Below are 13,371 nucleotides of genomic sequence, written 5' to 3' on the forward strand. Positions count from 1 at the left end.
TTTATTCTTTCATAAATAATAATAAAAAAATCCCTTCTTTCCTTGGAAAACTTGTATTAAACATGTTTTGACAGATCCCTTTAGTTCACCACTGAGAACAGCAGTCGTGTATTTGCCATTAAAAGGTATTAGAAAGGAAATAATTTTTTTAAGAAATAAAAAGCACTTTCTAAGGTGACAAACTGTAAGGAGGAGGAAGTGGTTTAGGAGTGAGGTTTCGAATACTCACTTTCATCAGACCTGAAACCACTTGGTGTGATTTGGTTTTTAGTTCATATTTTCTGTACAGTCCAAATTTCATTTAATTTACATGACCTTTTGCAGAACATAAGAAGCTTCCACCCAAACTTTGTCTTTCCCCTGGCCTTGAGGTTGAAGAAACCAACCTCACAAGCACAAAGGGAGCTGCTGCTGCAGCCTTGGAGCCTGTGGGAGGTTTGGGTTTCTCAGAAGGTCTCAGATCCTGCCTTCACTCAAGGTGAGGTGGAGAGCAGTGGACCTTGGAAGATGCAAAAACCTAGGGATATGTCCTCCTCAGCACACCCCCAACACAACCATCATAAAAGCAATATTTGAAGATAAATTGGAGCACACAAGACACTTGTGCCAGCCCACAGGCACGGAGTCCTTTGTGCAAGGACATAAGACATGCCCTTGTTATATGGGGGAACTTTCCTGGTGCTTGGAAGCATCAGGATTTGTGTAGTTTGGGGCTGAGCAGAAAAGGGAGCATTTACAGCTCTATGGAAATACCCCAAGTGTCCTGTTTCCTCCTCATAATGCCTTTGTTTAACACACATAATTGCTAAACAAAGAGTTGCACCATCTAGCTGGGAGTTGCACAGACCTGTAAAGAAATGCTGGCAGCAGATTATCTGGGCACTCCCTGCAACTACACCCTCACAGTGTTTGTGAGACAGGAGGTGTTTGCCACGCTCCCCTGGAGCCTCCACCTCGTGCCCACCATGGCTGGCTTGGACAGGGCTCCCTGCCCAGGAGGGGAAATTTCTGAGCTGTGTAACTGGATATGAATGCGGGCAAAGGCGACAGACACGAGCAAAATGTCACTGAAGCTCATCTGCTTCTTCCTCTGCATCCTGATTGCACCAGGTCTCACAGGTAAATGACTAAAACATCCACAGTTAAGTCAGAAGACCAAGGGTTTCTGAGTAACAAAGTCATTTGTCTTTTTGTTAAGCATGCCTCTGCAGTACCTAAGCCAAAAAGTGTCGGGTCAGGTGACCCTGTATTTTAATTATTTTTTCTAAAATTTATATCAGAATGAGCAAACGAAAAAACAATCTGTAAATTTTATGTTCTACAGGTCAATTCTGAAGTCTAAAGGGAAATTTCAGTCTGAAGGAATTTAAATTAGGCTGTGTTTGTCTCTGTTCTTTTGCTGTTCTGTGAGAAGCTGAACCCTCAATTTTCTTTTAATGCTGATAACTTTGAGCACAGGGATACCCTGCCTATGGAGTGGATGCAGGGTCAGAGAGGAAGGACATAACGTGCTAATGAATAACTCAAAATGGTTCACTGAGGGTCTCCTTTACCCTGAAAGGAGGTTCTGCAAATTGTAATCTGCTTCTCCAAGTAAATGCTGGACACCAAACACATCTAGAAGGGGTTTGGCCTCAGATTTTCTGTCTACCATTCAGTGTTGCTGATGATCAGTCTCCTAGAAAGCAATGTGACGTGCCAGTGTGCTTGGGTTTTGTCTGGTTCTGTCTTAAATGTGCCACTTTAGGTTGTGTCAGCAACATTCAGGTTGTTTCTTGCTCCATTTTTTTCTCTGCCTCAGAAAAAAATTTAATATCTTCCTTATAATTTATAGTCCTTAATTGCTGTTTACAGCAACCACTGACACAGCATCCTGTGTGTGCAGTGACTGCCAGCCTCGCTCAGTCACCCCACACTCACCCAATGTCTTGCACTGGTACAGACAGTGGGAGAGAAAGGTGGGATAACTTACACTGTGATCCCCATTCTCTTGGCCTGGACCTGAAATACAAAAATTGGGGTCCTAATCTCCTTCCTGAGCAAAGAACATTTATTTGCTTGAATGTTTATGCCTCAATCTGCCCCTGTGGTCGGGCAGGGCATTCCAGGGTAGAACACAGTGTGTTCCTGCCTAGGGCAGGATCCAGGCTTTGATTCCTGGGTGCTGGGGAGAAGAATAGGCAAGGGGGTATGTCCTGGGGTCTTACCTTTTGATATCAGTTTGTGTAATCAGCAAATGAGGAAGGGGATACTCCCAGAGCCTGCAGTTCCAGCCAAAGAGGCTGTTTAGCATCATTTATCTAAATTCCTGTCTTTCTAGGGGTTAAGGATGCCTGGCTTTCATTTTCAACATTTAGCTTACAAACAAATTCCTTTATCTTCTTGGGATGTTATAGACATTATTTTCTTGTTACCAATATTCAGAATTCCCTTATCAGATTCCCCTTCACTGGTATTTCCTCAAATGGAGAGGCAGACCATGCTCCAGGGTACAAGAAGCTGGGGTCATTGCTGTCCTCCAGATTGGCAAAAGGAGATTAAATCCTACAACACTTGAAAGTTATAAGCCAATGCTTATTAGCACAGCAGTGAGGAAGGATTTCTCAGCCCTATAAATAAAATTTTAAGGGACATGCCAGGAAAAGCGGAGATGAGGTAAAACAATTCTGGACACCATGCAACACTAATTCTGGAGTTACTCTTTCTTCTTGTGTTGTTGAGCCCCTGAAATGAAAGGATATTATGAATAAAGAGGTAATTGTATTAATATTTTTGCAGTGTTCACTTACACTTAACAGTAAGCAGGGGTAATAGTAGTGATGAAGTAATGATGAAACATTATTGTGTCCTATATTCATAAAGCAAGAAGTATATCAAACTCTATCCCAGAGCAATGGAATTTTGTCAGGGTTTATTTACGACATTTTAAACTGAAAAGTAAGACAGACAAATGTACTGGACTTCGTCATGATTTTTTTTTATTGTAAATTCTTTATGTTTAACACAAAGAGGATAAAAATATTACACAAAAAGTGTCATCACCATTCTAAATGGAAATATATTCTTTGTGTAAAAAATGTACTGCTGAGAGGGTAGGAGGAAAAAATGCTATTTACAGAGAAAATCTGGGCATGTCTTTTCTTTGGCATGACTGGAGACATTAGGGTAAGAGTCAGCATGGCTTGAAAGACTGCAGTTTGGCTTTTCCTGTGAGGCTATTTCCATACTGCTTGGGAATCCAAAATCAGATGGAAATGTGCAGCCCTGGGCTCTCAGCCCTCTGAGTCCTGCCTGTGCTCTCTGCCCAGTTGTCCCCTGCACTTTTTCAATGATTGTTTCCTTTTCCTTTCAAATGCACATACCAGAGCTAAATGGATTATTTTAGTGCTTCACTGTTTTTACTTGGTGCTTTCTCTGTTTATATAACCTAGAACTGTCTTTTCTCCCAGTGCTAAAGTTGTATTTGCTACAATTGTTTTGTGGGCTGTTGCAACAGATGGGTTGGAGAAACCACAAATATAATTTGTTTGGATATGGCACAGGATACATCATGTCTAGATCAAAAATATTTTGGAAAAGCATGAACCTCTCTTCCAAACTATAACTATCAGCATATAATGCCAAACAGGAACTTAAACCTGTGAGCTTCTTTTATAGAGACTCATGCACTGGCATTAGGTACACGGAGTTTTTCCCAGTGAAAGGAAAAAAGAAACCTTAGTTTCTGCATGTGAACTTTTGTGGTTCAGCTGAAATGAGGTGACAGGTCTCACTGTGCCAGTAGAAGAGTCCCTGGCTTTGCCAGGATAACAGTGGACTAAGCTGAGCATAGTCTGGGAAGGAAAACTGGTTTCAAGCAGCTCTGAAATAACCTTTGGGCCATTAAAAGCCAAAGTCCAACTCAGAAGTATCTTCTTTTAAAATAGGTTTCTAGGCAGTTTAATAAGACAGGAGTTTAGTACTGTTGAATACAAATATATATATCTGAAAAAGTCCTAAAGTCAAGGGCTTAAAAAATTAGGAAACACTCCTGTGCAGCTCACCCCTGTTCAGACCTGGAACTTCATTGTGTGTCTGAGTCATGTGGAAAACCAGTGTCTGATCATGTAAATGAGGATTGTTATGTAATTCACACACTTGGGTATGCCAGCTCCCAAAATTAACATGAGAATCAAGAGTACAAGGAAAAGTAGCACTCTAAATGTTGAGAAGCATGGAGAACACAAGAGACCAAATGGGTGGTTGAGCTGCAGTTTGAAATCACTAAAGACATTTTTTTTTAAAGATTAAAAAGTGCCTTAACACTCATATGGACCCTCAACCTCAACTTCAACCTCAAAGAAGTGACAGAACTGCTGATATGGCAGAGGGTGACTCCTCTGGTATCTAAATGGTGAGAAAGCTTCTCATCCCAGAAATACCTGGATTTTACTTCATAGTAAAAGCATAGCTAAGAGTTTTGTCACCTGATCTGTATAACATGCCAAATAATCATAAAAATGTTGGCAACAAGGTTCCCCATATCATCACTGAGTTTTTAAAGATATATACAAAGGGAATATTCTAAGGGCAGAAAGAAGACAGATATTGTTCCAATGCTTTAAAAGAGCAGTTGTCATGAAAACATTGCTCAGGGACTTGTCAACTTGATTTTGCTCCTGGGTAGAACAACTGACATTAACTGATTTAACTTTGTAAACACAGCTCTTTTTAATGGCAAAGACTATTGGATTATAAACCTGTGAAGTGAAATACATTCAATAAAAGAATAATCTTTAGGTAACATATTGGGATAAAACAGTTACCTTGTTTTGGGGAGAGTGTTTGCCATTGCTACACTGGGCTGATAGAAACTATTCCACCCATTCCTTCCTTCCAATGGTTCCTTGGGAACCATTCCCAGGTAAGCAGAGACAACATAATTGTCCTGGGATGGGAAAGCAGCAGAACAGAGATAACTCTGTTCCCATAAGGTAGTGCAGGATTTTCCCATGGGGAATCCTGCTCTCTGTGCTCTGCTCCAAACACTGCTGAGGATTTTACATCAAGATACCACAGGATAAAATTACCTCCACTGTGGGTACCATCCCTTACTTATGCTTTGATGATCTCAGAGTAATGTAATAATTTCATTTATAGAGCATTGAGTAAGTTTATTCTATTAAGAGGTACTTTGCAGCCTACAAGCACTTACATTATTAGAATCCTGCAACATGAAGGGAGCTGTAGCAGAGCCAGGATCTTCTGCAGTGTCCAATCCAACCTAGAAAGAAATAGCACATTTAGAACCATGGCATTCATTGGAACAGTTTATAGAGTGCACTAGAGTATCTGTTACTTGACTTCATTAAACAGAATTGGATGGTTTGACCTTTTCTCACAGTTTCACTGATACAATGAAAACCTCTGGAATAAGGAAAAGGCACCTTTACCTTTCTGCACACAGTGCCAGCCTGACTGCTCTGTCATTTTCTCCTTAGTTGTCATTTCTTCTTCTTTGTAAAATCATTTCAAATACTGAAGTGACAGTAGTGAAATGAAGAGAGTGTATTTCTGATGCAAAACACTGTTTTGTACTATTCTTCTAAGTTGTTTGTTTTTTTTCTTCCTAGTACATTCAAATTTTTTCTCTCTTTTACTGGGAATTTTAGGTGAAGAAGCTTTGCCACCGGCACCTCAGAATATCTCCATTCTTTCTACCAACATGAAACACATCTTAACTTGGAGTCCTGTGATCATCCAGGGAGAAACTGTGAGATACTCAGTTGAGTTTCAGGGGTAACTTCTGGTTTTGTCTTTTTGTTTACTCTTTGATCCCTGTTTATCTAGACTTAAAGTCCTACATTTTTTTCTTTTCCTTTTTTATGTTTTGAGCACTATTCAGTTCACAAGACTAAGAGAAGTTTGATACTTCAGCACTGCTAATCACAAGTGGGGGGGGGGGAGTTCCTTTACTCCAATTCTGAGACTGTTTGCAGGTTCATCAATACCTGAGTAATCCAAGGTGTGCATTGATTCCACATGAGAAATCTGCCTTTACCCAAAGAATTCACAAGTTAGGAAGATCAGCAAAAGTTTATGTAGAAGTAGAAGGAGGAAGCATTTGAGATTTATTCAGTGTTAATCTTGTAAACATTCAACAGACATCACAAGAGGTTTCTGATACATCTTGAGCTATGACTTGTATTACAATATGGCTTTGGAGTGCTGGGGTACCAGGAATGGTCGAGTCAAATGAGTGGGCAGGATGTGATGCACCGACACTGCGTTGGCTCTCCCCACCTCCTACAATATCGTGCTGCATTTGGCTCATGAGCAGGCTGGGCCTGGGAGATGTTCCCTAGATAAGATCTGAAACACACCCATACTGCTTTCACACACTTCTGGTATTCCAGCACATCCCAGCACTGGTTTTACCTGGAAAGAACTGACAAGCAGCCTTAGCCCCTGTCACACTGTGTGCTCTCTCCTCTCCTCAGGGAGTACGAGCGAGTGTACGCCAACGAGAGCTGGATCCCCATCTCTGAGTGTTCCCTCATCACAGCCACGCTCTGTAACATCACAGAGGACATCTCAGCCACCGTGGCCTATAACCTGAGGGTGAGGGCAGATCTTGGTGCCAGGAGGTCAGAGTGGGGCACCCTGAAAGGCTTCTTCAATCGCAACACCAGTGAGTGCCGGTACTGGCTCAAGCTGCGTGGTTCACGTCAGCTTCTCAGAGTCTGGTGTTGGGGGATCTCTCAGGAGCTGGGGTTGTTTAGCCTGGAGAGGAGGAGGCTCGGGAGAGACCCTGTCACTCTCTACAACTCCCTGACAGGAGGGTGTAGCCAGGTGGGGGTCGGTCTCTTCCACCAGGCAACCAGCAGTAGGACAAGAGGGCATGATCTTAAGCTGTGCAAGGGGAGGTTTAAGTTGGACATTAGGAAGAAGTTCTTTACAGAGAGAATGATCAGACATTGGAATGGGCTGCTAGGGAGGGGATGGAGTCACTGGATTTGGTGCCATGGTGTGGGTGACAAGGTGGTGTTGGGTCAAAGGTTGGACTCGATGATCTCAGAGGTCTTTTCCAACCTCGTTGATTCCATGTTTCTGTGATTCTGTGTGTGGTGCACGCCACCCACAGCCCATATATCCCCAGAGCACATCCTGCTTCTCAGCTCCTCTCATGCTGCCTTGGGATGTTTCACTCTTAGACAGCCATGGTGTTCTTGGACAGCAGGAAGGGCCAAACACACCAGAACTTCGAATTTAAAGGGTTTCAAGATAATTGCAGGCATTTCTTCTGGCAAGCTGGTTGTTCTTGCCCCTTATTTCAAAGGGTTGTGATCAACTCCTAGACCAGAGTTGATCTGATACTAAACCTTCATCAGTCTTTGGAAGTTATCCACTACTTTATGAGTGAGCAGTCCTCACTCATACCATACAGAACTCTCAGCAAAGCAGCACCAGAAGTGTCACCTAAGTTGGTGAATGTGTCACTTGGTGTGGAAGATTATTCTAGATAGTGCCTTAGCTGAAAAATCCCTCCCTTTTCCAGCAGCTCTGGTGGCAGAGTTGAGCCACAGACCACAGGGTCAGGCAGAGAGAGGGGAAGGACAGTCCCAAGACTGACATGAGAAAAGCAGCAGCTTTCTCACAGTTCAGTGAAGTATTTGACAGCTTGGTCCTGTGCCTCAGGGAACCTCAGTGCAGTCCTCTGGCTAAGCTGTGAAAGTTCAGAGGCTGCAGCTTGCAGTGGGATGCAATGTGAATATGACAGATGTTAAAAAGAGAAGGAAAAGTCACTCTAAGCTCTTGCCCTTCTGCATTTTTACTGCTTGCTTTCCCTTGTCTTTGCTTTCATATCTCTTGGGAAACCTGGCATTGAGTCTGACAGGAGCCAAGGAATCCAAACCCAGCCTACAGGTTGTGTATGGGGTTCACAGACAGTCAGGGCATCAGCACAGCCCACGCTGCTTCCAGGCTGAGGAGCTCCAGTGTCAGAGGCGTAGGTGTAGAATCATATAAAGACTGATAACACATGGAAAACACTTGGAAAATAACTCCCTAAAACTAACAATTTAGTCAGTCTCACTTCTTCATTTATCAAAATTCAAATAGTTAGTTGGTATCCAGTGTGCCAGCACAGAGCTAAATAGAAATGCTCCTGTTTGGTTAGTTGTTGCATCTTGCAATGCCCCTTTGTTGCTCAATATTTGTTTTTAACTTCCAAATAATGTTATCAATTTTCTGTTTTAATTTGGAAGCATAGTGTTCAGCAGATTTTCAGCTTTTAATTTAAAAGTACAAGTAGATTTCCAGGCCTCCCATTTGTGGCACATCCATCATGAACATACTTGGCTTTTATGTTTTCGTATTGCTTGGTACTGGTGGCAAAAAGAATTTGCTTTTACTGGATGTAAAAGCAAATTCTATTAAGAACATCTCTTCTGTAGGGGACTATGCATTGCTTTCCTTCCTATCTTGAAAGCAAGGAGGTTGATACTGGTTTCAGCTACAGCAGAGTGCTAAATAATGGCATAGATAAGCAGTGCAGAGATGATCTCTATCTTGCCTTGATTCCCAGTTCACAAATGTGCAGTGTGTAGTTTCATCTATACTTGACTGATTCTCATTATTTCACTAATATTCCTCCCAGCAGACTTTCAGGCAAAACCAAGCTTTGAATACCAAAGTAAGCAGGAAGCAAATCACCTACAGATTGACTTCATAAATTTACAAAAAACTTAAGCCACAGCAGATCATCAGCCCAAGTCTACCTAAAACCATGTAGATCCTGAAAGAAAATCAGGATTCATGCAAAATGCCAGAGTTATCCTGAGGCTCATAATGCTTTTTCCTTCACCTTTGAATAACTGCCAAAATTCCCACGAAAAAGCAATGTTTTCTCATCTTCTGTGCTGTGTGTTAGTGCTGAGCTAATGCCCAGGAGCAGAAGAGCTGGGCTGATCTGGTGTCTCTGCTTCTGGCTGCCCAGCTGGTTCTGCTGCAGTCGGTCACGTGGGACCCTCAGGCCAGACAGTTCCTCCGCTGGAGAAAATTCAAAACCTTCCAAGTTCTGTGCAACTCAGCTATTGCCAAACTCCTGTTTGAAATGCCAGTCATGGTCCTTCTCCTGTTGGAAATCTCTTACTGTATCTAGACATACTGGGAGGTAGAGCAGAGGGGTTTCTGCCCCACTGAAGCAACCAGCTGTTATTCCAGGTTAGTGTTACTGTGCTTGTGATGGCAGCTTCTCTTCCTCTCCAGGCTGGGAAAAAGAAGGAGGGTTTTTAAGGGTCGCCTCTGATGTGATAATGGTACTCTCTCTGTGTTGGCAGCTTCCCTGACCCCACCTGTGATGAAGGTCATAGCAGATGGGTATCATTTACTAGTGGAGCTGGAGGACATGGGGCCTGCCTTTCAGTTCCATGTTCTCTACTGGAAGAAGGGCCAGGAGAGGAGGGTGAGTGTTACTCTTGGGTTTTGGGTAATAAGAGAGATCTTTGTCCCTCAGAGAGAGATCACACAGACACTGCCCAGGGCCTGTTTGCCAGTCCAAGCTCCTGCTGGGAGGCTGGAGGGCCTGCCTGGAGCTGGTGTGTGCAATATTACTCTACCCATACCACTGGGCTGCTCTTACCCTCATGGAGAAGCTTGTCTGTTCTTTCCACATTTCCTTCTCTGGGAAGAGGAATCCACCCAGGTACCTCAGCTATTGAAATTCATCACACTGGAAAACACCCAGATCAGGCAGGATCAGTCACTGAGCCCTTACACCAGGAGAGCGGGTTACAGTCTAGTGTTGTGGCCCAACATCATCATTATGCCTCGTTGGTTTACAGCTTCTTCTTCTTTCCATCCCCTCCTACCCTTCCAGATGTGTGTGGTCTCATTCTGCACTCCACTGTGCTTCCTTTTTTGCTGTCCTTTTCTTCCCTTGCTCACACAGTCCTCACTGACACCTCCTGCTGCTCCTTCCTTTTCTCCCAGTAAAGTCTGGGCAGCATCGAGGCAGGGCTCCTGTTCCAAAACAGCTCCTTGCCCTGTGTTCTGATGTCTTCTCTCCTGATTCTGTGGCAGATGCAGCAGAAGGTGGTGAAGGAGGTCAGCTCTGTGGTTCACCTGGACACCATGGAGGCAGGAGCTGAGTATTGTGTGAAGGCTCAGTCGTACGTCGAGGCCATCAACAGGAGCAGCAGCTTCAGCCAGACCCAGTGTGTGAGGGCCCAGGGTGAGAGCCAGCCCTGCTTCCTATGCCCCTGGTGTAGTCATGCCCAAGGATACCCAGCAGCTCCTCCTTCATTTCCACCCCATATCTCCTGTGTTGTTTGCGAGTGTGCCCATTTATTCCTTGGGAGAGGTAAAAAGGGGAGACTCGTGAGTGCAGGCCCCTGCACTGGCACAGGTATCCTTTCCTGGGTGTGCAAACAAGGGATCTCACCAGGATGGGTGGGAAGAGCAGCCACTCATGGTGCAGGCTGACTGCAGTGGGTGTTTGTCCTCACAGTGACTCTGAGAAGTTTTGCTGCTTCTGTTATTTCCAGGTGACACATCCATGTGGCTGGTTACTGCCCTCATCTCCTCTGCTGGCTTGGCTGTGGCTGCTTTAACCCTGCCTTTCCTCACCTGGAAAACAAGTAAAATCTTTCAGTACTCCTGCTGCCCCGTTGCTGTCCTGCCAGACACGCTGGTAACTGTTTTTACTGTGCTTTATTGGTTTTTAGGGTGCTGGGTGTTCCCAGGAGCATAGGGCAGGCAGGCAAGGCAGACACAGAGGAAGCCCTGCCCATCCCAGGGTGATGGGCTGAGCTGCAGGGACCAAGCAGCCCAGAACTGCCTGCTCTGCTGTCACTGCCTTTGTGACAGAGCTCTGAGCAGGGAAGATGCTCCTGGTGCTTGGGAGGCATGGACTGACCCTGCCAGAGCAGCTGCTCCCTGAACCAGACAGCTGTGTCATTGGCAACACTGCTGCACGTCCCCTGGGTCCACCTCTGAGCTGCTCAGCTCCTTGGTGAGGAGAACCCAACATCAAAAGCTCCCTCAGGAGTAGGTTTAAATGCCCAGTTCAAGTGACAGTGCAGGTAGCAGCTTTTATGGCTGAGGGTTCCTGAGCACTGGGTCTGTGGGCAGCTGGGGTAGGAAGGATGAGAGGAACAGTTTGTGGGGAAAAGCAGAAGACAAGCAGGCCAGCTCATCAGCCTGAGGGTGTTTGAGTGAGTGCATTTGTTCTGCAGAAAGTATCAGAGCCCTCCACCCAGCTGATACTGTGTGGCAGTGAAGAAGCCGAGCAGTGTGATCTGACGGTGGTTGTGATGCCCTCAGAAGAAGTTCTCCGACTGTGGATTCAAGAAACACTTTAGAGCACCCCATAAAATGCCTCTTTTTAGCATCTTCATCCATCTGCACCAAAAGCAAGTAAAGGTGACAGCTGCCAGTTCTGTACCTCCCCTTCACATCCTTACCCAGGAGCAGACATGAGGTAACTCAGTTCCCTTTCCCACATCGGTGGTCCCGAGGCAGAGCTGACCCTTCAGCCACCAGGATTTCACCAGAGCAATGCATTTGGAGCCCAGTGCCTTCGTTCCAAACCATTTCAGCCTCAGTGTTTTGCCTCAGTAAGAGCTTCTTAACTTGCAAAACCAGCTGGGATGAGCAGGGAAAAAAACGTTTTTAGGGCTGCAGGCCCTGAACTGAGGTGACAGTCATTGAAAAGGATGTTGGCAGTGAGTGAATCCTGATCTGCTGCATGTGGCAGATAGCAATGTATGGTGCCACCAAAACTTACAGACAGTGCCATGAGGGATGACTGGATTTCACCAGTACTTAGGAGAGAGTGATGTGAGAAACAGCCAGACTTCAGAGATGGTTGGAAGGAGTGCTGAGAACCTTTTGGGGTGCAGAGCTCTGCAAGAGCAGCAGCATCACTAACAGTGTACAGGTCCAAGATCACCTAGTCAAAAACAGGAAAGCTGTGTATGAGTGAAGGAAAAACTAGGACCTTCAGAAAAAATATATAATTAGGAATTAATTGTTTAAATGAGAGGGAGTGGAGAAAAACAGGGAAAAGACAGAGAAAGGTAGGCTCAAGAAATAGGAGAAGAAATAAAAAGGGACAAAAGGAAGTGCAGATCATGGTCAGGATTTCCCAGGATGCCTGCTGGGCACCCCTGGGCTTCAACAGCAGGACACTGACTGTGTCACACAAGGCAGATGTACTTCTGTGGTCAGGAGGGCCAGGCTGAAGGGCAACTGGCTAGTGGAGGAATATCAGGATGTATGGATCAAGTATGACAGTATGGTAGTGCTGAAGTTGGTAGTGATTCCAGGCCTGACAACATCACTATCCTCCAGATGTCCTGTCCTCTTAAGGAAAGAAATTGCCAAAGACACAAGAAATTCCTTCTAAATACAAATAAAATATAATTGTTGGGTATATTGCAATTATGGCTGTCACTTCAGGGGAAAAAAAAAGTAATTTCTTACCTCTGAAGCAGAGACTTGTGTTAGCAGGGCATGAAAAGACATTGGTCTGAGAAGCTTTTTTTAAGGTTCTCAGTGGGTCTAATGAAATGCAAGACATCTCTTTCTTAAGGGATGTGCCTTTCTAAATCTCATTCTTGCAATCTTGCACGAGGCCATCGGGTGGCAACAAAGCACCGTGAAAAAGTAGAAGTGACTCAGGACTATTTATAGCTGTATTCTCCTGTCCAGGCTTTTGCCCCGGGTCCTGGTCAGCACCTCCTTTTCGTGTTGCAGCTCAGCTGTTTGTTTTATTCTTGTCTCACTGCCTTCTGTCTGGACAATACTGGGATGCAGGACTTCGGTGTTAAATCATCAGGTTGTTACTGCTGAATATCTATCAAATTACAGGGTGAGAAAATCCATGCAGGTCTGAGCATTGAAGACTCAGAGCTGATTATTGGTTTGTTGCCAATTAACTGGGAAATGCCTGGTTGCAAACACCCCTGTGATGCTGAGCCTAGACAAGATTTGGGAGCAAAGAGGAGAAGGGCTCGTGCATGGGGTGATGTGAGGGTCCCTAAATCAAGCTGGGGTGGCAGTGGAGGCATCCAGTGAGTGGCTGGCTCCAGCAGCAGGCAGTGCACAGCAGTGGTTTTTTGGAGGACAGTCAGCACAGAAGTTCACTCCCCTGCAGGGCTAAGGGTTCTTTATCAAACACCCCCTTTAGCCAGTGCTTGAATTTTCAAACCATAGCTCCCCATCCCAGAGGCCTTGGTAGTAAGGGTGGGTTCAGAGAGCTCCTGTGCCTCCCATTTATCCTTATTTTATTGGATGAGTTTAGTGTCTTGGTTTCCAGTGTGCCCTACAGCAAAATATCCTGTTGCTTGTCCATTCCATGGCTAAAGGTCCAAAAAGTCTCAGCAATTC

General features: G+C 44.7%; 1 protein-coding gene across 1 annotated transcript; it reads left to right on the plus strand.

Annotated features, from left to right (window-relative positions):
• The first annotated feature begins 1,061 nt into the window (after positions 1–1,061).
• Positions 1,062–11,342, plus strand: IL20RB (interleukin 20 receptor subunit beta). Its single transcript, XM_050317499.1, has 7 exons — positions 1,062–1,119; positions 5,652–5,778; positions 6,480–6,670; positions 9,321–9,445; positions 10,063–10,213; positions 10,527–10,672; positions 11,217–11,342. The coding sequence occupies exons 1-7, from the start codon at positions 1,062–1,064 to the stop codon at positions 11,340–11,342; spliced, it is 924 nt and encodes a 307-aa protein (XP_050173456.1).
• The last annotated feature ends 2,029 nt before the right edge of the window (positions 11,343–13,371 follow it).

Source organism: Myiozetetes cayanensis, unplaced genomic scaffold (genome assembly GCF_022539395.1).
Source record: "Myiozetetes cayanensis isolate MyiCay16 unplaced genomic scaffold, myiCay2020 scf20-37, whole genome shotgun sequence".
NCBI classification, from domain to species: domain Eukaryota; kingdom Metazoa; phylum Chordata; class Aves; order Passeriformes; family Tyrannidae; genus Myiozetetes; species Myiozetetes cayanensis.

What these genes read in the sequence shown, in the direction of transcription:
- IL20RB (XM_050317499.1), top strand. Translation starts at nt 1,062, where the DNA reads ATGTCACTGAAGCTCATCTGCTTCTTCCTCTGCATCCTGATTGCACCA. An exon ending in GATTGCACCAGGTCTCACAG is followed by an intron (nt 1,120 to 5,651) that starts GTAAATGACTAA and finishes TGGGAATTTTAG; the next exon opens with GTGAAGAAGCTTTGCCACCG. An exon ending in AGAAGGGCCAGGAGAGGAGG is followed by an intron (nt 9,446 to 10,062) that starts GTGAGTGTTACT and finishes ATTCTGTGGCAG; the next exon opens with ATGCAGCAGAAGGTGGTGAA.